This window comes from Ornithorhynchus anatinus, chromosome X1, assembly GCF_004115215.2.
Source record: "Ornithorhynchus anatinus isolate Pmale09 chromosome X1, mOrnAna1.pri.v4, whole genome shotgun sequence".
In the NCBI taxonomy this organism is placed as follows: domain Eukaryota; kingdom Metazoa; phylum Chordata; class Mammalia; order Monotremata; family Ornithorhynchidae; genus Ornithorhynchus; species Ornithorhynchus anatinus.
The window spans coordinates 48,784,129-48,805,848 of record NC_041749.1 but is presented as its reverse complement, the minus strand read 5'-3'; the positions used below and the strand labels follow the sequence as shown (position 1 = coordinate 48,805,848).

The window sequence follows — 21,720 nt, the reverse complement described above, 5'->3', positions numbered from 1 at the left end:
TATAAATAAATTACCAATAGGAACATAAGTGCCGTAAGGGCTGAGGGCGGGTTGAATAAATCCAAGTGCAGGGGTGACACAGAAGGGAGCTGGAGTATAGGAAATAAGGGATAGGTTGAGGAAGGCCTCTTGGAGGAGATGTGATCTTTTAATAAGATTTGAAAGTGGTGTGTCAGATATGAAGGGAGTGGGAGTTCCAGGCCAGAGGCAGGGCGGGGATGAGATAGACGAGATCGAGGTGCAGTAAGTAGGTCAGCATTAGAGGAGCGAAGCGTGTGGGCCTGAAGGAGAGGAAGCTGTCTGAGGGAGGTTTTGAGGAGAAAAGCATGTCCAAGCCTCATCCTTCTATCCACTGTAGACATAACAGAACCTGATTAGACCTTTCACACCCCAGTGTCATTTCATTAGTCGTGAGGAATCCAGACCCTTTAACAAGTTGATTTTGGCGCCTGCCTCTCTCTCATTCTTTGCGCCTTCATCCCCTGATCTACCTCTTTCTAGCTGCTCTCCTATTACAAGGGAAGGGCAAAGGAGTTGGAAAGACTTGAGTTTCTTAGAGAAAAATCTTGGTCAAAACAAATGAAATAGATTTGGACATTTTATCATCTGATCGGTGGCTCATCTCATTTATAACAACCGTATGGTTCTTTCTCCTCAAATTTGGAGGCCCACTCCGAACTTTAAAAAAAAAAAAAAGGGCAGAGGAGGAATTTACAGGTGTGACCAGAGAGGGGAGTATCATCAACAGAGATATATATCTGCGTGACCAGAGAGGAGTTGAAACTGTGGAAGTTGAAACTAGGGCTGCTTCTGCCCATCAGCCCTTGTAGGTCAATTGAGCTTAAAAATATTTTTCCATCCCAGGGCCACTGGATGCTTTTTTAAATTTTTTTTTAACTGCGTTCAAGCAAAGCTGCCAGTTCTCCCCAGTTTGTACGATCAAGCAATCCATTTCTGAATCCAGATCACTCCTCAAAATCAGTAATCCATTGAGGCCTCTCCTGTCCCTTTTCCTGAGCCAAGCTAGACCAGCATGTTAGGCCAAGGTGATCAAGCTGTTTTGCAGTGTGAGATAAAGGGCCTTGAGTATCAGCGGGAACCAAAGGGTGAAGAAGGCCAGTTAGACACCTCTCCCCATCCCGGCTTTCCACCATGCCCCACGATGGTCAGTCCTTTTTCAGTTCCCATTTTCCAGTTCCCCAGATCTCGAGGGTCATCTAGATCAGCTCACATTTCTCTACCGTGCCCACAATCCATTGCAGGACAAAGCACGTGCCGTGACTACGTATTTGTTCTGGGTAACTCCCGCCCCCGAACTGATTGGGGGAATTCTGAGGCCACATGGAACGCATGCCGTGTCATCATTGTCTTTAAAAAGTATTTCCGAAAGCACCCCACGTGCACGTGCCAGTTTTCCCAGTGCTGTTGCCAGCTTGGGGAAACTTCGTAGCAAAGTCTCCATATGGCATCTGTTTGTAAGAGCCAAGCCATGTTTTCTGTCAGCGAATTTGTCTTTTGTGCACCTCATAGACTGGTGAAGTGAACTCAGGGGTGTGTAGGTTTTGGGCCCCGCCTTTTGTGGCGGGAAGTTTTTTTCTGTCACTGGACTCCTCCCTAACAGCAACCGGAGCCTATTCTGTGTCTACAGTGCAGAGACTGGCCAGCTGGGACTTATTCATTTCCATTTATTATGCTGCCAAACACCCCAGAACTGGTTATGCTGCTGCTGTCGCTAGGGCAACACTTGGGTAAACCAGCCGTTTGGGGGAGAAGTACTCCTTGACCAAACGTATTAGACAGATGTCAAAAAAGCAGGGTCTGCTCATTATGAGTTCGGCTGGTTCGTTCTACGGTTTTTCTCTCTAGGGCTTCTGGGAGGAAGGCATGTCTATTTAGAGCAAGTCTAAGCTCCTCTGATGCTGATGGAGGTAGCTGACATTTTGAAAGGTGCTACTTGAAGGGGCTTTCTGGCTTCAGAGGCCACCGTGGGAAATGCCCATTTTCCACCTAGAGGTTTTAAAGGGCACAGGGACAGAAAAGAAGAGCAGAGGCTTGTGAGAGTAATGAGCGGTAATGAGCAATCTCTCACTGCAGTAAAGGGGGCGTGTCACTGGACTGACCATCCGTGAGCCCACCATGCCTGGTGGTTAACTGTATTTCCCTCTGTGGAAATCAGTGTTCCTAGCAAGAAGACCAGGGTTAGGGTTTGATTTGGCTGTTTTAACCTCTTTACTCTGAGTTTTAGGATGCTGGAAAAAGCTATAAAACTAGAAGAAGATGAGCTCCTTTTACTCCAAGCCCCCAGAGGATCTGTGAACCAGGGCTTGGATCACAGGTTTGAAATAAGGGAAGCGTCAGCGTTTGACCTGAGGTAGAAAAACTCAAATCTCACACTGTTGTATTGTGGGGAGAGACTCCCAAGGGGGCGATACCTTGGTTTAAAAAAAAAAAAAAAGTCTTTTTAATGGACTCAATTGCCATTATTAGAGATCTGGTAGCTTCTCTGTGCCATAAGCCTTCAGTCCAAGTTTCTGGACCGGCTGAGAGCTCTGAGTATTCCAAGAGCCCAGCTTCAACCGGTGAGTCAGCTGAGTATCGTTGGATAACTGTTCCCCATTGCTTCCCGGGTTTCCTCTCTGCCTGCTTCACGAGTCCGTCTCCTAGCCTCATATTTGATTTCGTTTTTACCATCTCCACAGGTTTTCTGGGACTCGGCTTTCCTCCCCCTCCTTTCGACTAGTCTGATAAGTTGGTTGTGGTCGGCACTAGATTGTGAGCTCCTTGTGGGCAGGGGTTGCGTCTACCAACTCTGTTGTTCTGCACTCTCCCAGGCGCTGAGTACAGTCCTCGGCCCACAGTAGGGGCTCAGCAAAGATCACTGATCGATCGTTGTCAACTTACTGGCCCCCTAGGTGGGCTGTCTCCTTTGCTAGTGCTTCTGGAATCTAGAGGGTAGTCTGCAGTGCAGTTGCCTCAGTTGGCCTCATGACACATCACAGTTAGTCTCATGACACAGGCCCCAGCTAGTTTAGCCACTCCTTAGATGAGGAGCGCCTAGCCTAGCAGTTTATCTTGTTTCCAACTGGGCAAGTACCTGACTCGCAGGTAGCCTGAGTTTATGTCTCCCAGGGGAAAGGAACTTTATGTTTACCGATCCCATCACTTAGGGAGGCAGGGGAACATAAACCTCTTGCCGAGTATTGCTGCAATTGATGGCCAGTTTGGAGCTTCACTTACAGTAGGGTCCTACTGAGTTTGGGGTAGCTAGTCCAGTCTGTTGGAGAGGGATCCGCCAACCAAAATATGGCATCTTATAAACACTCTCAGGAAACTGGGTTTTCTTTTTTTGAATGGATCCTGATGTGCCATCAGCTTTGTTAAGACTCCTTTTGAAGCACAGGGTCCCTTGCAAGGAACAGTGCCTTAAAACCTCAAGAAGCCTGATGGAGAGAGTACGGGCCTGGGAGTCAGAGGACCTGGATTCTGATCCCGGTTCTGCCGCGTCTCTGCTGTGTGACCTTAGGCAAGTCACTTGAGTTCTCCGTGCTTCTGTTCCCTCAGCTGCAAAGTGGGGATTCAGTACCTGTTGTCCTTCCTACTTAGACTCTGAGCCCCGTGTGGGACCTGATTATCTTGTGTCTACCTCAGTGTTTAGAACAGTGCTTGGCACATAGTAAGCACTTAACAAATACTATTATTATTATTATTAACAACTGGAGGCCTCCCTAGGTGCTCTGTTTTCGAGCAGAGATGGTTGGGAACAGCACCTGTCAGTTCTCAATTGTCTTTCACATCCTTAGACGTGCAACTGTCAGAGAGATGCAGAGGGAGAGACAGGTGGAAAATTGGGAAGAGAGACAAGTGGAAGAGGAAGACTTTGAGGAAATCCTACCCCTCATTTAAGAACAAAAATAATATTTCTTTTAAATGTGATGTTTGTTTAGTGCTTACCATTGGGTTGGGGGAGGAGGGAGTGTGGCCTTGAAATTCATGATGTTTAGGGCACTCCGCTTCCTGTACACCTTAAATTCAGTGGAGTTTGAAGGCAGTGCATTGAAACAGAGAATGAAATTTTAGCTTTCTTAAGGGAAGTATTCTAGGAGATTGAGCTACAGACTGGGAAATGAGACCTGGATTGGAACCCTGGTTCCAATAGTTGCTGGTGATGAACCCTAGAGAGAGTTTCTTCACTTCTTCGTGTCCTCCTTCCCTCATCTACTACCTGGGGACATGCTCTTGGAATAGAGTGACATCTTTACTTTGGGTTGCCCAGGAACAGGTGGTGTAAGAACGCCTTGTTAGTTAATACTGCTGTAGCTGTTAGACTTCTGGTGTTCCAGTGAGATGCCGAAGCTTAGGGTATGCAGAGCATTGTACTAAGCACTCGAGAGAGTACAATACAACGGAGTTGGTAGACAATCCCTGCCCACAAGGAGCCGACAGTCTAGATGGGGAGATAGACATGAAAATAAATTATGGCTATGTGCATAAGTACTTGTGGGGAGAGGGGAGAGTGAATATCAAGTGCTTAAAAGGTACAGATTTGAGTTCATAGGTGACGTAGAAGGGAGAGGGAGTAGGGGAAATGAGGGCTTAGGGAGGGCCTCCTGGAGGAGATGGGATTTTAAGGGATGGATAATATGGATCGATGGAGTTGTCCAAGGTAGATGAATTCACTAGGCTCTTCTCTAGGCAAAAGCTTCCCTTGCAAGTAATGTAAATCTCTGCTTCATACATCTAGTAGCTGCTGGCACCGAAACTCAGTTATGGGACTATCACACAGCCAGAAAACCAGAATAATAGGTTTCAGGCTGCAGCTCTTGTCAGGGAACAAAAATAAAGCCTTCCACAGCTCCAGAACCTGAGCCAAAACATTACTACCTCGGTTCAGTAACGGAAAGTCCCGTCAAATTGAATTAAATATGTTGCAGAACAAACCGGGAGTCTCACGTTCCAAGGGTCTGTGGGCATTTTGCCAGCTTCTTCGCTCATCAAAATATGCCCGGACCTCAAGGTTTATGGCTTTCTTCACTTCCTCCCCGGTGTTTCCTGCCTATTGGGAGTGTATATTTACCAGGGTTATGTCTGTGGCAGCACAACAGGATTTCAGCTACCCTGTAGCAGCTGCGACTTTTCTGGTGGCGGGGCACCTTTCTCCGGGTCTTCCGTGTGTCTCGAGAAAGGAGGAGAAGACCAGGAGCTGAGATTAGTTGGGGTTTGAACTGGATCCGTAGGCACCAAAAATGCTTGAATTCCAACTGCTGCTCTGTCCAATCGTATTCACTGAGAACGTATTCTGGGCAGAGCGCTCGACTCAGCGCTTAGGAGACTACAGTGGAGTTGGTAATAATAATAATAATTACGGTGTTTGTTAAATGCTTACAATGTGCCAAGCACTGTTCTAAACACTGGTAAGATACAAGGTTATTGGGTTGTCCCACGTGGGGCTCACAGTCTTAATCCCCATTTTACAGATGAGGTAACTGAGGCCCAGGGAAGTGAATCAACTTACCCAAGGTCACACGGCAGACATGTGGCGAAGCCAGGATTCGAACTCTGGTCCTCTGACTCCAAAGCCCGGGCTCTTCCCATAAGCCCCGCTGCTTCTCAGCCACAGTCCCTGCCCTGGAGAAGCTTACAGTCTAGTGGGAGCATTAGTCACTAAAGTAAATTACAGGTAGGGGAAAGGAATAGATCATAAAGCTGTACACATAAATGCAACAGGATCGTGTGAGTACATGAATGCTCAGGGGACGCAGAAGTGCTGAAGTTGCAATAGAGGGGGAAATAGGATAGGAAGATGAGAGCTTAATCAGGAAACGACCTTGAAGATGGGGAGAGCAGTGGTCTGCCAGATGTGGAAGGGGGAGGGAGTTTCCGGCAGATGGGAGGGTGTGACCGAGGGGCCAACAGCTCTAGAGACCACAGCAAGGCACAGGCGAGTAGGTCGACTGGAGAGGAGCCAAGCGTGGGAGCCGGAGTGCGGTGGTTGCAGACTCGAGAGACGGGGAAGATGTTGGCGTTGCCAACTGCGATGGGAAAGTTAGGTGGGAGAGAGGATTTGGGAGGGTAAAGGAGACGTTCAAGTTTGAGATGTGTCGGGCTAGAGTTGCTGGCGAGGCATCCTGTGTGTTCCTCACCTGGGAAGTGGGTCTGCGTATCTTGGCCAACTGGTACTTAGAAAACGAAACACACATTTGCTCCCTGGTATGGATCACCTCCCTGGGGACACCCATCTCTCATGTGCCCTATGACCTTTAGCAAGCCTCTTAACTAGGAGCTCAGATGACCGAAATCCCAAAATGCAAATGCGATCAGGGTTGCTGCCTGCCTGCTTTCCCAGGCTGTTGGATTCTCAGTGGGGGTGCTAGATCCTCAGGACCCCAAATGAGGCAATTACAAAAAGGAAAAATCACAACTTCATCAGTCACCTTAGAGTTACAGGGGAATCCACCGTAGGAAGGAGCCAAAGGGTCAGGATACCTGATGATCCTGGGTCACTGGGACCAGACAGAAACATTCGAATTGCAAACTGTGCAGCTTTTTAGAGGGCGATAAGAGTGCACATGCAGCCCGACCTGTCCGGCAGCCCTGGAAGAATCATAAAGAGAGAAGCAGCGTGGCCAAGTGGAAGAAACCTGGACTCTAATCCCAACTTTGCCACTTGTCTGCTGTGTGACCTTGGCACGTCACTTAACTTCCCTGTGCCTCAGTGTCCTTCCTCATCTGTAAAATGAGGCAAGACAGCAACTGTGTCCAACCCAATTTCCTTGTTTCCACCCCAACACTCGGAACAGTGTTTGGCACATAACGCTTGACACATACCATATTCATTATGCCACTCACCAAAAATACGAAGCCTCTGTCTATATGTGTATGCAAATAGAGAGAAGCTTCATAGTCTTGAGGTATGTATGCCCAGTAATTGCTTCTTTATCTGGCATGCTGCTGGGGTGGGAGGTGCCAGATGGCCCATGATGCCATTTAACTCAGAGTCAGGGCTGTCCCAGCACTCATCCTGTTCCCCGAGGTGAAATGTGACCCGGATTCAGTTATTTGGTGGAGCTTCTACCTCTGGAAATTTCCCCTCCTTAAAACCGTTGTTAGAAGGAGAACAATTGCTAATTGGCGGAGCAAATCACTTCACCCTGCTCTACCCGAGCTGGCTACTCTTCCTGTACAGATGGCTCCAGGGGAGCTGCTTGTGGCATGATTTTCCCAACCCCTTCCCGACCGCTGGGTGGAGTCGCCATCGACAGAGACTGCAATGTGGGTGGCTTGAGCTTTTCAGTTAGTACAGACTGAATAGCACGGCCTTGAAGGTACTGGTTGTCTGTCCATTGTGTGAAGATGCACATTTCCTCATGCCTCCAGAACATCTCCACATAGGTACCTTGGCTCGGTGGAGTGGCTAGAGCATGGGCCTGGGAGTCAGAAGGTGATTGGTATGGGACCTTGGGCAAGTCACTTCACTTCTTCATGCCTCAGTTACCTCATCTGTAAAATGGGAATGAGACTGTGAGCCCCACGTGGGACCAGGACCGTGTCCGACCCGATTTGCTTGCATCCACCCTAGTGCTTAGTACAGTGCCTGGCACATAGTAAACGCTTAACGATTACCATAATTATTATTGTTATTTTAAGCTCAGTTATATCTCTAGCTGAACTCTTCATTTTCCCTCCCAACTCCTCTCCTCCCAGTAGCTTTCCTACCCCAGTTGACAGCATCACTAAATTCTTCCCCTCTCCGAAGTCCACAATCTTGGCATTATTCTGGACTCCTTCTCTTTCTTGTTCCATGTTGAATTTATCATTACATGCAGTCAGTTTTGCTCTGTAGCATTTCTTGGATCTGACTGCTCTTCTCCATCCGACTGGCCACCACCCTGGTCCGGGCAGTCAATCAATCCGTGGTATTTATTGAGCGCTTACTATGAGCAGAGCACTGTACTTGGTGCTTGGGAGTGGACCGTACAACAGAATCCCTGTCCATAACGAGCTTACAATCTAGAGGGACTTGACTGCTGCATCCAACCTCCTCACTGGTTTCCCTGCCTCCCTTCTCCTGTTCACACTTCACTCTGCTGCCCAAATCGGTCTTCTAAAACACATTCTGCACATGTCCCGGCACTCCTCCAAACCTCCAATGGATGCCCGTTTCTCGCCACATTGAGCAGAAACACCTGCCCATCAGCATCAGCTTTAAGGCACTCAATCAGCTCCCTCCCTCGTACCGATCCACTCTTCCTCCCGCTACACTCAGCTCAGACTCTTCCTTGCCCTCAAGCTAACCTATCCACTGAGCCTCGTTCCCATCTCTTCCATCTCCGATCCCTTACTCCCTCTCTCCCCTCTGGAACTCCTTACCCACTCATATGTGCCAGACCACAGCTCTCCCCGTATCGCAAGCCCTTCTGAAATTGCATGACCTCATCAATTTATGTGCCCCTACCTCCCACCACAGCCCTCTTAAACCAGCTCTGCACTTGTGTGCTCACAACCACCTGTACCACTTCTAGATATATCATCTTACCTGTCCTATAACGTAAGCATTCACTCACATATCCACTTTTCCTTCTTCCCCTTATAATGGAAAGTATTTTAGTGTCTGTCAGCCAGTCAGTCGAAGGTGTTTATTGAAGCAGCGCTTACTGTGCGCAGAGCATTGAACTAAACTCTAGGGAGAGTACAGTATCACGGACACATTCCCTGTCCACAACGAGCTTACACTGTAAAGGGAGAGACAGACATTAAAAAAATAAATCAATTATGGATACGTACATAAGTGTTGTGGGGCTAGGAGGGGGGATGAGTGAAGGGAGCAAGTCAGAGTGATGCAGACGGGAGACGGAGAAGAGGAAAGACTGTTTAGACTGTGAGCCCGTCATTGGGCAGGGAATGTCTCTATCTGTTGCCAAATTGTACATTCCAAATGCTTAGTACAGTGCTCTGCACATAGTAAGTGCTCAATAAATACTATTGAGTGAATGAAAGGGGAGCATAGTCAGGGAAGGCCTCTTTGAGGAGCTGTGCCTTCGATAAGGCTTTGGATTGTGGGGCAGGGGGGCGGCACATGGGGAGGATAATGGTCTGTTGGTTTTGAGGAGGGGAAGGTGTTCCAGGCCAGAGGCAGGATACAGGCGAGAGGTTGGCGGCGATATAGATGAGATTGAGGTACGGTGAGAAGATTAGCGTTAGAGAAGCATTTAGTACAGTGCTCTGAACAGAGTAAGCCTCAATAAATACTGTTTAATGCTTGATTGATTGGATGATTGATTTCTGTCACCCCTGCCTGTGTCTGCTGATGCAGTGGGATAAGATGTACACGGGGAATTGTCTTCCCCCCAGACTGTGCTCTCATAAAGAGTGTTCCCACACAGTGAGGTTGCAGGCTCTATTTGGTATCTCTCTTAACCTAAGATGACCATGTTTTCCAAAACTCAAAGAGGGGCCAAAAAGCCAGGGAAGAAGAATGATCGAAAAACAGGTCCAGAAGGGGAGAGGGAAGGAGAGAGATGAGGAGCGGCACTGACCAGTTGCTTCACCACTACTACACGTTCCCACCTGGCGATCAGTCCATCAGTGGTATTTATTGAGCACTTATTGTGTGCAGAGCACAGTGCTCAGCACTTGGGAAAGGACAGTCTAACAGAGTTGGTAGACGTGTTCCCTGCCCACGAGGAGCTGGGAAAAAAATCAAAAGCAGGACTTTTAGCAGTCTCACCAGCCACTTTGGAGGCATGGGAGGATCCCCAAATTAGTCGTTTAGATGATGCCGAAATTAAAATGCCCCCCTGAATGGGATGTCTATTACATGTTTCTTAGAATTCTTTATTGGTTTGCTGCCCTGGAAAAAATTAAAATAAAAAAGTCTGAAAGGATCATGGGCAGGTTCAACTTCAGCTTCTGGGCTGAAAATCCTTAGTGAAGCCTAAGTATTTAAACAGGAATTCTAAGGGAGAACGTTATTTTTGTTGGGTAACAGCCGTAGGCTGACCGTATGATGCCTCGCTTCCCATGCTGTCCTCCCCTCCCGTTCAGTTTTTACAGTTAGTGCTAGAGTTATTCCAATAGCTGTGGAAAAATGAAGAAGAAATGGTGTTAATTGCATTAAATCCTGAATAGGCGTTGGAGAGGAAAGAACAAAAAACTCCAAAGTCTCACCATGTTGCTTGGCCAGGCCTGGGATGAGGTCATGACACAAAGGAGGTTGGTTATCATCTGTGCTTTACATTGACACAGTTAGTGACTCATTCCTTTCCTTCTGTGCTACTCAGACTTAACCAGTAAAAATGTCTTCAGGGTTCCGTGTGTTTGCAATTACCCAGGGCTACTGGCTCTCCTGTGTTGAGAATGATATGTTGCTTGTCACAGAAGAGCTTGCCGTCTCCGTAGTGTGGATCAGCCACTGGCTATCAGTTCAGGGGCCTGAGAGTTCTAATTCCAGCATGGGAGTGCTCTGTGACCTTGAGCAATTCTCTTAACCTCTCTGGGCTTTGAGTTTGTTGTTTTTGGGTTTTGGCTTTTTTTTTTCCCCAAGAGGAAACGGTTGGGTGGTTAAGGGGATGAACCGATAAACGGTTGGGTGGGAAAAACATTTCGAAGACAGACGATGCGGAATAATTACGGCAGCCTTTCTTTTCCCCTTTCTAGATGTGAACGATTGGAGGAGCAATTAAATGACCTGACCGAGCTCCATCAGAATGAAATTTTGAACCTTAAGCAAGAACTGGCCAGCATGGAGGAGAAAATTGCCTACCAGTCCTACGAAAGGGCCCGAGACATTCAGGTCAGCCCCCCAGGCCTGGGAGCAGCAGTGGAAAGCGGGGCAGAGCAGAGGGGACTTTTTATTCCTGGTGTGAGCCGAGCGACTATAAAATACGGGTGACCCTCTGCTGCTGGGAATCGGGATGTGGGGAAGTCTGTTTCTTTCCGAGGACGACAGGAACCCCCTTGGAGCGGCTGCACTTTAGGCCAAACACAGACCTTTACCCGCGGGGCCCTCCCAACCCGCTCACGCAAGGCTTGGGTCCCGATGGTCGAGGGATGATGGGAGCTAGTACCGCTTTTCCACTCCAAGCAAATGGGGAAGTGATTCAGTCTGCCTTTGACTTGGCCAGATAAGGAAGTGTCTCCCAGCGGAACAAATTCCCTGGGACTTGGGGAGTTTTTTTTTAAATAAACCCGCCCATGGAAACAGGAGCCGGCCAGGGAACGCCAGTGAGCAACCCCATAGAGTTAGGGAATTTCCAGTAGTCGTTTCTCTTTTCCAGATCTCCTGGAATGGTGTCTTTCCTTTCTGATGGAGGGATAGATATTTTCAGTTTCTCATGTAACACCATTTGATAAGCTTTTTTTTTTTTTTTTTTTTTTTTTACCAGCTCATCCCCTTCCCAAGTGCTCAGACTGGATGAGGTGGGATAGCAGGGCGCGGGTAGGAGAAGAATTTGGGTGCCCTTGTTGAGTCTTCCCATCCCCGGAGTTTAGCTCAGCCGGAAGAGGCCTCTAGAACACTGACACCAACTCCAAGTTCTCGAGCCTGGGTTAAGCTGCTCAGAAACTCAGAACACTAAGAGAAGCCCCAGGCCTCTGAGAAGAGAGTTTTGATAAAGTTCAGGGAACGTGTCTAGCAACTCTACCTAGTTCTTAATACAGTGCTCTGTACACAGTAAGCACTAAGTAAATTTGATTGATTGATTGAAATGGGGTCTTTTTGCTGAGGGAAAAGAAGCAGCGTGGCCTAGTAGAAAGAGCCCGGACCTGGGAGTTGGAGGACCTGGGTTCTAATCCCAGCTCCGCCACTTGTTTATCGTCTGACCTCGGGCAAGTTACTTAACTTCTCTGTGCCTCAGTTACCTCATCTGTAAAATGGAGATTAAGACTGTTATCCCCATGTGGAATATGGACCACGTCCATCCTGATTATCTTGTAAATACCCCAGCGCTTAACAAATACCGTTTGAAAAAAAAAAAGCCCAGTGTCTAAGGCCTTGTGCCGGGATAGGATAGGGTTGGGGGTAGTAAATAGCCATCTTTCCTCGGTAATGTCAGGGCAGGACCCGGAGCAGTTGTCAATTCTCATCTCAGCCTTCAGAGGCCCGAGGAAGTTGGAACGCAGGATCAGAAATGGCCTCACCCCTACCTCCAGAATTAGCACTACCGAGGGAAGTCATTTTCTTGAGTTAAAAGAGGCCCCAGACCCTCAAAGTCAATCTGTTCAAGAGAGCAGAGACCTATTGGGTCGTATGTGGGCACCTGCTTCCAGCTAGTTCCCCCACCACCACCCCCACCCTCCAGGTTGACAGATTGGATGCGGGAGCCCCGCCGGCCACCGTAGAGAGGGCCATCAAACTTGGGAGACGCTGGGTAGTTGCTCCCGGCGTCAGTTGTGTGTCCGGCTTCCTGTTGGCCTGCCTTTCGTGTAAGCGCTCTCTCCGAGCCGCGTGGCCCAACAACTTCCTTAGTACATTCAGGGCTTGCTGACTCGTGCCAGCCGTGTCCTGGTGCAGGGGACGGGGGGGGGGGAGGTGGAGGGAGAGAATGAGTCAGCAGCTCTGGCTGGGTAGCCTAACTGTTTTCCCCCCACCCCTCTCTGGCCCTCAGGAAGCCCTGGAAGCTTGCCAGACCCGGATCTCCAAGATGGAGTTGCAGCAGCAGCAGCAGCAGGTAGTCCAACTGGAAGGACTGGAGAATGCCACCGCCAGGAACCTCCTGGGCAAGTTCATCAACATCCTCCTAGCCCTCATGGCCGTACTCCTGGTCTTCGTCTCGACCGTGGCCAACTGCGTCGTCCCTCTCATGAAGACCCGCAACCGGACGTTCAGCACTTTATTCCTCGTGATCTTCATTGCCTTTCTCTGGAAGCACTGGGACGCGATCTTTGGCCATGTGGAACGGTTCTTCTCCCCACCTAGATGATGCTGATGATGTTGTGGGGAGGCCGCTGCCCCCCGCTCTGGCGAGTGCATGCGGCAAAGATTAGACAGCAACTTACTCTGAAGTTTCAACCAATACCAGAGTCGAGTGAATCTGTTTACATTTAGAATAACGTTTTTTCTCTGAGACGCGATTGCAATAGTATTTTTTAGATTTTATCCAAGAAGTTTTGGGGGGCCGAGGATCCTGGATCATTTTTATGTAGCATGATTCTCCCGGGATGCAGATCGTAAGGGTTCTCGAAACGTGACCACGCAAAACTGAAAGGACCCGGAGCACACCAATGGGCAATTTCCATCCTGCGCTAATCCCCATTAGGAAGATGAGCTAGTGTGGTTCACTTAGACCAATTAGACCTAGTTGCTGCCTCATCTGACGGCCCCACCCTGGCCCCCAGGATGATACTCTTTACTGTGAAATCCTCGCACATTCCACAGCTGAATGTATAGATTCAGGGTGGGTTTTCCTTAGCTGCGGAAATCGCACGGATCTCTCCTCCGACTTGCACACCCGAGTCGACCGCTCACGCTAACCTGCGGTTTGCTCATTTTTGTGTCTGGCTGCTTAACCTTTGGCTAGACTACAGAAATGAAAATGCCATGGCCTACATGATAACTGTACAGTCCTCCTCCAGTATTTTGAAGTCGCCCTCTAAACACTTAATCTTAAGCAAAAGCCCTTGGCCGCACTTTTAAGGTTTTTTTACATGTGTACAGTCACAGATTTAAAACAAAAAAGTCCGAACAGCATACTTGAAGAATGTAATACTCAAACTCTCAGTGCTTCCTTATGGTTTCTAATAGGATTTTTTATTATTATTATTATATTATAATTATTGGGTTGGCGGGGGGGGGAGGGTGGGGATGGGCTGGGAGGGTTGTGTTCCCTTTTTTTTCCTTTGAAGTAAAGAAGTGACATTTTTAAATGAAGAAATGCGCGGATAATGAAATGGGATCTGTCTTGTCCCAAAATAGTGTGAGGGAAGCGAGTCTTGCTTGCAAGGGCTGCCCCTACCCTGGTACCCTTGCCAACAGATGCTGTATCTAGAAAACTCCCTCCCTCCTCTCTCTGGACCTTCGATTTGGTTTGCTGATGGGGTGGGTTTGCTTAAGCGGGAGCAGGGCGGCAGGGGGAGGGGGAAGGAAAGGCTCTTTCGTTCTTAAACCTGCCTCAGAGGGGCTTGGATTCCTACCTCGAACAACAAGAAATTCTTCTCTCCTCCTTAGGGAGGCTGGATGGGCTGGTCTGGAGGGAAGACTCAAGGAGACTCTGTGGAAATAACAGAGTTAGTCTTAAATAATGCCCGACATTTCTTTCATTTGGAAAACAGTATCCCCAGTCACTGAAACCAAAGTTGTCTTTCTAGGCGAAGGCAGGGTGGAAATGATTCGTGTGGCCCCGGAAGCCTACCATTCAGAGCTTCTCTCTCTCTTTCGCTCTCTCCTCTCTCTCTTTTTCTTTCTCCCCTCTGATGAGGCCACTCGAGATGATTCCCCAGAATGAGAAGAGAGGAAGAAGCAACGTAAGAGGCTGGACCCTGAGCCCCAGAAATAAGTTTTTGCCAGGGACCCGTTGTCCTGACCTGGACTGATGAAAAGCATTTCCGGTCCAGGCCCTGGCAGACACCGGTGCGGGTTAAAAACGCAGCATCCGCTGAGTGTTTGTGGAAGTTGGCCAGGCCTGTCACTTTCCTTTAACCAGCCCCCATGTTCCATCAGAGCAGAGACTGCAGACCACTCGGAAGGAAAAGGGATTCTTTTTCTGCCCTGTCACGCTAGAGAATTGCACTGTTGTTCCTTGGCCTCAGTTCTTTGCCGGCGATTGATGTGCAGGTGACATTTGATGATATGTACTAGGAAATCTAGGCCGGGTTGCTTGGTGTGTGCCCCAGACCTAGGAACTAATTCCAGGACTAGTCTCTTCTCTCTTCTCCTTTCTCTCCCCTCTTCTCTCTTCCCCCTTTTCTCTCCCTCTCTCTCCCTCTCTCTCCCTCTCTCTCCCTCTCTCTTCCTCTCCAGGGAGAGCAGTGCTTTTGTTTTAGGAGGATGACCCAACCTGGTTCTCGTTCCCAAGGCTGAGACTGGCAACAAACCCAATGTGGTCCTCTTGGCGCCCATTTTCCCTGGGCCTCCTCCCAGAGATCCATCATATCACCTCTGTAATCACAGTTTGATGTTGAAACTCAGGTAACCCTCTGTTGATTGCAGTACCCTCCCCCATCCTCTGTCATCCTCATTAAACTGACTGGGATGAGCTGTCCTGGTTGCAAAAATGAGCAGTTATAACTGATTCATACCAAAAAAACCCAAAAAAATAAAAAACAAAACAAAAAAACCTGCTCTCAGCACAATGCTGGAGAGCTTGATGAGGAGGAACAGTCCTCTGGCTCAGAACCGTACTGTACCCAGATGAGCATGTCCTCCACCTCTCTGCATTTTGCCCTCTTCTGCTTTGGTGCGATTCTTCAGAGCAGGGAAGAGATCTGTACGACGTGATTGACAGTTGCTGGAAACCATAATCTCTTTCCAGCTCAGGCTCTGTAGCCAGAGCTTGGATTCTCTTAGGTCGTGTAGAAGTAGTTCAGTTCAGCACCCACTGGAAACAATGACTTTGTGCTCAAACCATGGGAAGGAAGCATCTGCCCCACTCTTCTGCTGTGAACTGTCATCTTTCTTCTGGTTTCTGAACTTGGCCTGAACTGACACCGTTTGGTAAGAGAGCCTTGTAAGCCCTGGTCAGCAGGCCTGGGCTTCTCCCATTTTCTCCTACAAATTGTTCTAGGAAGGCCATTATTCAGGGTCAGGGACAAGAATGTCCCCCTCCATCTCTCTCCCCCCTCTTTCTCCCTCTCTCACTCCACCTTTTTCCATTCCCAGTGGTTGGCAGCACTAAATGCCATTTACGATTCTGCATCGGTTTCTGTTTTCTTTCTCTTTACCCGGCTGCCTTTGCAGCTGGTTTCTTTTTGGGGGGTCATTTTTGTTTGTTTGTTTTCTGGTGTTGTGGATGAGCCCAGGTTTTCTTCTCTGTTGGAAGTTTTTCTGTAACCTCATTCTAATGGTTTAACAGTGGTTATATTGTTGGAAACATGACTCTAGCTTTAAGGCTTTTTTTTCCTTGTAAATGCTGTGTTCATTCTCTTTGAAGTGAAGCATTCCTGGATCACTTGGGAGAGTTGGTGCCTAGCCCTGGAGAGAGAGTGAGAGAGAGAGAGAGAGAGAGAAAAGAGAGAGCGAGAAAGAGAGTGTGTGTGTGTGTGTTTGTGTGTGTGTGTGTACGCGTGGGGGAGGGTGGGAAGGGGGTGGGTGGGTATGCTTGTGTGCTTGTCACTGCAGGGGAGCGCATGGCTCAGGTTGCCGTGGGATTTTTGTCTATGTGGAGTGTGACAGTGTTCAATTTGTAGAATGGTTTCTTAGCATTTTACATTGCTTGTGCTGTAAGACCCTGTCTGACCAGATTTAAGTCTTTGGGATGTGTTTGGCATTTGTCCACAAGACACAGGAAAGAGGGCTAGCCATCTATGGGTTTGGGTGAAACAAGGTGGAGCCCATTCCTCAAGATCTGGGAATTGTCCTTCCCGATAGAGGCAAAAACCTAAAGCCAGAAAAAGAAGCGAGGCTTGGCCAAGCCCCTCCTAGTTGGGTTTGTGAGGTCGAGCACGTGTGAAGTGAGATCTGAACGGTGTTGGATTTTATTCCTGATGGGATGCACACGAAAGGTCCCAGTGAGACGTTGCACTGGGCCCGAGGAGGAGCCGCCTCTGTGCTTCGAAAGATTGCCATCGAAAACCAAACAGCTTTGCGAGGAGCCGAGAGAGGTTGCGCTGCAGTTCCTCAGCCACCCTACAACCCCACTCTTCTCCTTGAATCTGGGCTTACAGAATGGATTCTGAATGTGGCTTGTAAGGGTAGAAATTTTTCTGTCTGTATGTTGTGTGTGCCAGGTGGTACCATAGTAGGCATCGACTAGCTGTAAGGGTGTTGTTTTTTTTTCAAAGTGTAAAAGAATAAAAAACTCACCTGCACGGGTTGGAAAGTATGGAAATGACACTCGTGAACGTAACACTGTAGTTGATAGATCTTAAGCTGCTAATTGTTGAGAGAGATTTACATTTATGTTCTGTCCCGTCGTTGTAGGTTTCTCTGCAGCGCTTTTACTGTATATACAACTTTAAATAAAGACCTCAGCTATTAATGTGGTGGTCTGGCTTGGATTTGTTCAGCTGTTTCGTTTGGCTCTTTTGGTTTGTTAGAGACTGGACGATGGCAAAGAGCGGGAAGCCAGAGCGCCGAATGAACTATTTCCCAACCCCGGGAACTAGGCAGTCCCCTTCACCTCTCGGAGCTCCCAAGCGTCCAACTCACGCTGGCAAATGCGAACATAACTGAAGGAATTGCCGGAAGCCTTGCCCTCTGCCAGTCACGGCGGGAAGCCCCCATCCGGAGGTAGGGGTCCTGTCCCACTGACAAAGTCACCTATTCCCACCTCTTCCTGCCTCGCATTGCCCCCGAAGCACGGATCCCCTTTAGGTGTCCCACTCAGCCTGGAAACTCAAAGGTGGCTCTACTGTGAGATCACGCTGGACGAGTCTGAAAGAAAGAGCTCCTGTGTCACCCCCGGGATAAGGAAGAGAAATGACACAGATGGAATGCAGAGGGGGGAGGAGGAGGAGGCCACCACAACAAAGGTCAGAGCGTCATTAAGATTGAAGGGGGTGGGAGGAGAATGAATATGGGATGGAATAGGCATTTCCTTCTGGAGGGTGTGGAGGGTTTCTCCCCGCTGGGATGGGGACTGAATGGCAAACTTGGTCACAAGCACCCAAGCACACCAAGCTTTGCTGATTTTACTCTTTTCCATGCCTCATCTGCATTGTTGAAAGATGAAAGGAGGATAGGAGAAAGGAAAGACTAAGTGAATGGAAAGTCGAGCAGGGCAGGCCAAGCGCTGTACTAATCTCTGAGGTACACACAAGATAATCAGGTTGGCTCCCTCCCAAGTAGGAAGAACAGGTCTTGAACCCCTTTTTGGGGGAGGAAATTGAGGCGCAGTGAAGTGAAGTAAGAGAAGCAGCATGGGGTAGTGGATAGAGCACGGTCCGGGAGTCAGAAGGTCGTGGGTTCTAATCTCTGTTCTGCCACTTGGCTGCTGTGTGACCTCGGGCCAGTCGATTAACTTCTCTGTGCCTCAGTTACCTCATCTGTAAAATGGGGATTGAGGCTGTGAGCCCCATGTGGGACAGGGACCGTGTCCAACCCGATTTGCTTATATCCACCCCAGCACTTAGAGCAGGGCCTGGCACATAATAAGCGCTAAACAAATACCATCATTATTATTAATACTAAGTGACTTGCCTATGGTGACACACGGGGCAGGTGACAGAGCTGGGATTAGAATCCAGGCTTGCGCTCTTGCCAAAAGGTCGTGCTGCTTCTCAGACCATAGAACACACTCACCACACTCCTTCGGTCACTAGTGTGAACACTAGTGTTCACCCGCCCGCCCACCACCCCCCTTCCCACCCACTCCCAACACCCTTCTGTCTCAGCAACTGCTCACAGAGGAGAAAGACCAGGAAGATGGGAGAGGGTAAGGAATGTGACCACAGGAGAGCAGGTTTCCGAAGAGCGTTCTCTCGGATCAAAAGACGCCAGGCCTATTTAAGCCATTTTACAGTGAATCTGATGGATAAACTCGATAATTGCAGCCCGGGAAGGAAGAACTTCCTGATCGTAGAGTGATTACAGTCCTCTAGACTGCACATTCGGTGCGGGAAGGGGATGTATCTACCGACTGTATTCTCCCAAGTGCTTGGTACAGTGCTCTGCCCACAGTAAGCTCTCAATAAATACCATTGATTGATTGAGCAGCGTGGCTCAGTGGAAAGAGCCTGGGCTTGGGAGTCAGAGGTCATGGGTTCAAATCCCGGCTCTGCCACTTAGCTGTATGACTGTGGGCAAGTGACTTCACTTCTCTGGGCCCCAGTTACCTCATCTGTAAAATGGGGATTAAGACTGTGAGCCTCACGTGGGACAACCTGATTGCCCTGTATCTACCCAGCGCTTAGAACAGTACCCTGCACATAGTAAGAGCTTAACAAATACCAACATCATCATCATCATCATCATCAAGGATTGACTTAGTAGTAGGGCCTATCTGGAGGCAGGGAGCTAAAACATCACGGACGTCTTCCAACCTGAAGATTCTGCAGATCAGATTCTGCACCAGTTCTGGAGAGTGCAGGAACAAAGCCATGAAGAAAGTAGGGGATAAAGAAGGGACTGGCCTAGGACCCCACTCAAGATCCTGCTGACAGCATGGCTTAGTGGATAGGGTATGGTCCTGGGAGTCAGAAGGACGTGGGTTCTAATGCCGCTCTGCCATGTGTCTGCTGTGTGACCTTGGGTAAGCCACTTAACTTCTCTGTGCCTCAGTTGGCTTGGCCTATGCTGTCGAGTCATTTCCGACACCAAGCGACTCCATGGACACATCTCTACCAGAACACCCCACTCTCCATCTGCAGTCATTTAGGTAGTGTATCCATAGTGTTTTTCTTGGTCAAAATACAGAAACGGTTTTCCTTTGCCGCCTTCCGCACGGGAAACTCGAGTCTCCGCCCTCGACTCTCTCCCGTGCCACTGCTTCCCAGCACAGGTGAGTTTTGACTTGCGGCAGGTTGCCTTCCACTCACTAGCCACTGGCCAAGCTAGGAATGGAATGGGTAGGCTTCTGCTTGACTGTCCCTCCCATAGCCGAGACTGGTAGAGTACTGGGAACCCTCCAGGTGCCATCCTGAGAGGGGGAGCCTCAGTTACCTCTCTGTAAAATGGGGGATTAAGACTTTGAGGGACACGGACTGTGTCCAATCTGATTAGCTTGTGTCTACCCCGATGCTTCGTACAGTGCCTGGCATATAGTAAGCGCTTAACAAACACCATGGGGAAAAAAAAGAGCCCCTTCAGGAGGAGAAATTCGTCCAGGTTTCACCTATTTCAAAATGCATTTGAGGGACAGCTCCCATAGTGATATCTGATTCCTATTGACACTGGAGTGAGAGAACTTTTGCCTCCCCTGTTATCCTTTTTGGGCCTAAAGGGCCACGGGCAAGAGTACCTGAGCTGGCTTGCCCTCTCCAGGGGTAGTGAGACCATATATCATCCTACTTCCTCCACTATTTAAGCCCTTACATTCTCTTCTTTCTCCTATCTAATTGATTCTGACTCTCTCCCCTGCTCGGTGGTAACCTCCTGGAGGGCAGGGAATCCGCCTTCTTCCTTGGTTGCACTCTCCCAAGGGCCTAATTGGTACAATGCCCTGCACACATGGTGTAGGTGTTCAGGGAATACTATTAATTGATAGACTGTCAGTTCCGCTGGGACAGAACCAAGGGAAACCGCTTAGCCTGATGGAAAGAGCAAGAGGCCTGGGGGTCAGAGGACCTGGGTTCTGATCTCGGCTCTGCCACTGGCCTGCCGGGAGTCCTTGGGCAAGTCCCTTCACTTCTCCGTGCTTCAACTGCCTCACCCGTAAACTGGGGATTCAATACCAACTCTACCATATTGTACTCTCCCAAGCGCATAGTACAGTGTTCTGCGTGCAGTAATAGCTCAAATACCGTGGATTGCCGGATTCGTTGTCGGTTCTCCCTCCTACTTAGACCGTGAGCCCAGTGAGGGACAGGTACTGTGTCCAACCTGACAGTCTTATATCTACCCCTTAAGGGCTTGGCACATAGTGAACACTTAACCGATACCACCGTTATGATAGTAATTCCCTGCCCATGCCCAGTCCCCCCAAGTCCAATCCAGTGTTGAGCCTAGAGGGCACCCAGGCAGTGTTCCCTAACGGACCAACCAGCGCTCGGCTCCCACAGCTCTGGAATTCTCCGTTTAGTTCCTAGTGGGAAAGGCTCCCCAGCAACAACTGGGATCTGTGTCTGTGGCCAGACTAGAAGCTGAGAGAAGTGTATGAACTCCCCTTGAGGGTCCCAAACCCCCAGACACTAAATTTGCCCATTAATGAAAAGATAAAGATAAAAACTTTATCGGTTAACCGGTGGTATCGGTTAAGATAAAAACTTCTCTCTTATTGGGTAGGTGGAACGAAGGACAGAGAGAAGGAAACCATAACCAGAGGAGGGGAAAGGGAGGAGAAAACTGCATCTAGTCAACATCCTTTCTAGCCAGCCGCTCCGTTATCCAATTTGGAATGACCCGACACAAGGTACGAGGGGCCATCATCCTGCCCTGATACTGCCTCAGACTCGGTGCGGGAGGTAGGAGGGCTGCGTGGCTAGAAGAAAAACTGACGCTCGGGCAGAACCTGGAAAAGGGGAATGTTGAGACCTTCTGTCGGTGTTGAGCATAACTGGAAAGTGGGGAAAATGGGCAAACCTGTTTGTTTCCTTCTCTTGTCCACTTTTTAATGTCCCACTGCACACTGCCAACATGGGGCCTCCCAGTACTTGGTGAGGTGAAATAGGCTGGGGCGGGAAGCTGGGTGGCAGCAGGGGAGAAGGGGAACTCTCAATCCAATCGAGTGTGCCACAAGCCCCTTGGTAATCTTGGTGCCTCTGTCTGCTTCAGATTGTTTACAGATAAAGCTATCCTACCTGTCTAAACTTTAAGTGGGCCCGGTAGCTGATCAAAAATAACCCGATAGCTTCCTGTCCAATTCATCCCTGACTTACTTCCCCTCTCCTTTTTTTTTTATGGTATTTGTTAAGCGCTTTAGGATGTGCCAGTCACTGTATTAAGCACTGGGGTAGATACAAACTAATCAGGTT

General features: G+C 48.9%; 1 protein-coding gene and 1 non-coding gene across 11 annotated transcripts in view; one reads left to right on the top strand and one right to left on the bottom strand.

Moving 5' to 3' along the window:
- The window catches only part of TMCC1 (transmembrane and coiled-coil domain family 1), a 280,809-nt gene extending 267,748 nt beyond the window's left edge, over positions 1 to 13,061 (top strand). For all 10 annotated transcript variants that reach the window (XM_029050478.2, XM_029050477.2, XM_029050476.2 and 7 more), the window contains 2 exons: positions 10,654 to 10,789; positions 12,603 to 13,061. In XM_029050478.2, the coding sequence (XP_028906311.1) occupies positions 10,654 to 10,789; positions 12,603 to 12,917 (451 nt within the window). In that variant the 3' untranslated portion in view covers positions 12,918 to 13,061. The remainder of the gene's footprint in view (positions 1 to 10,653; positions 10,790 to 12,602) is intronic.
- Positions 13,062 to 19,599: 6,538 nt separating this feature from the next.
- On the bottom strand, positions 19,600 to 19,737 carry LOC114806930. The gene has a single exon (XR_003754984.1). It is a non-coding gene; the product is annotated as a small nucleolar RNA SNORA7 (small nucleolar RNA).
- Positions 19,738 to 21,720: the final 1,983 nt, after the last annotated feature.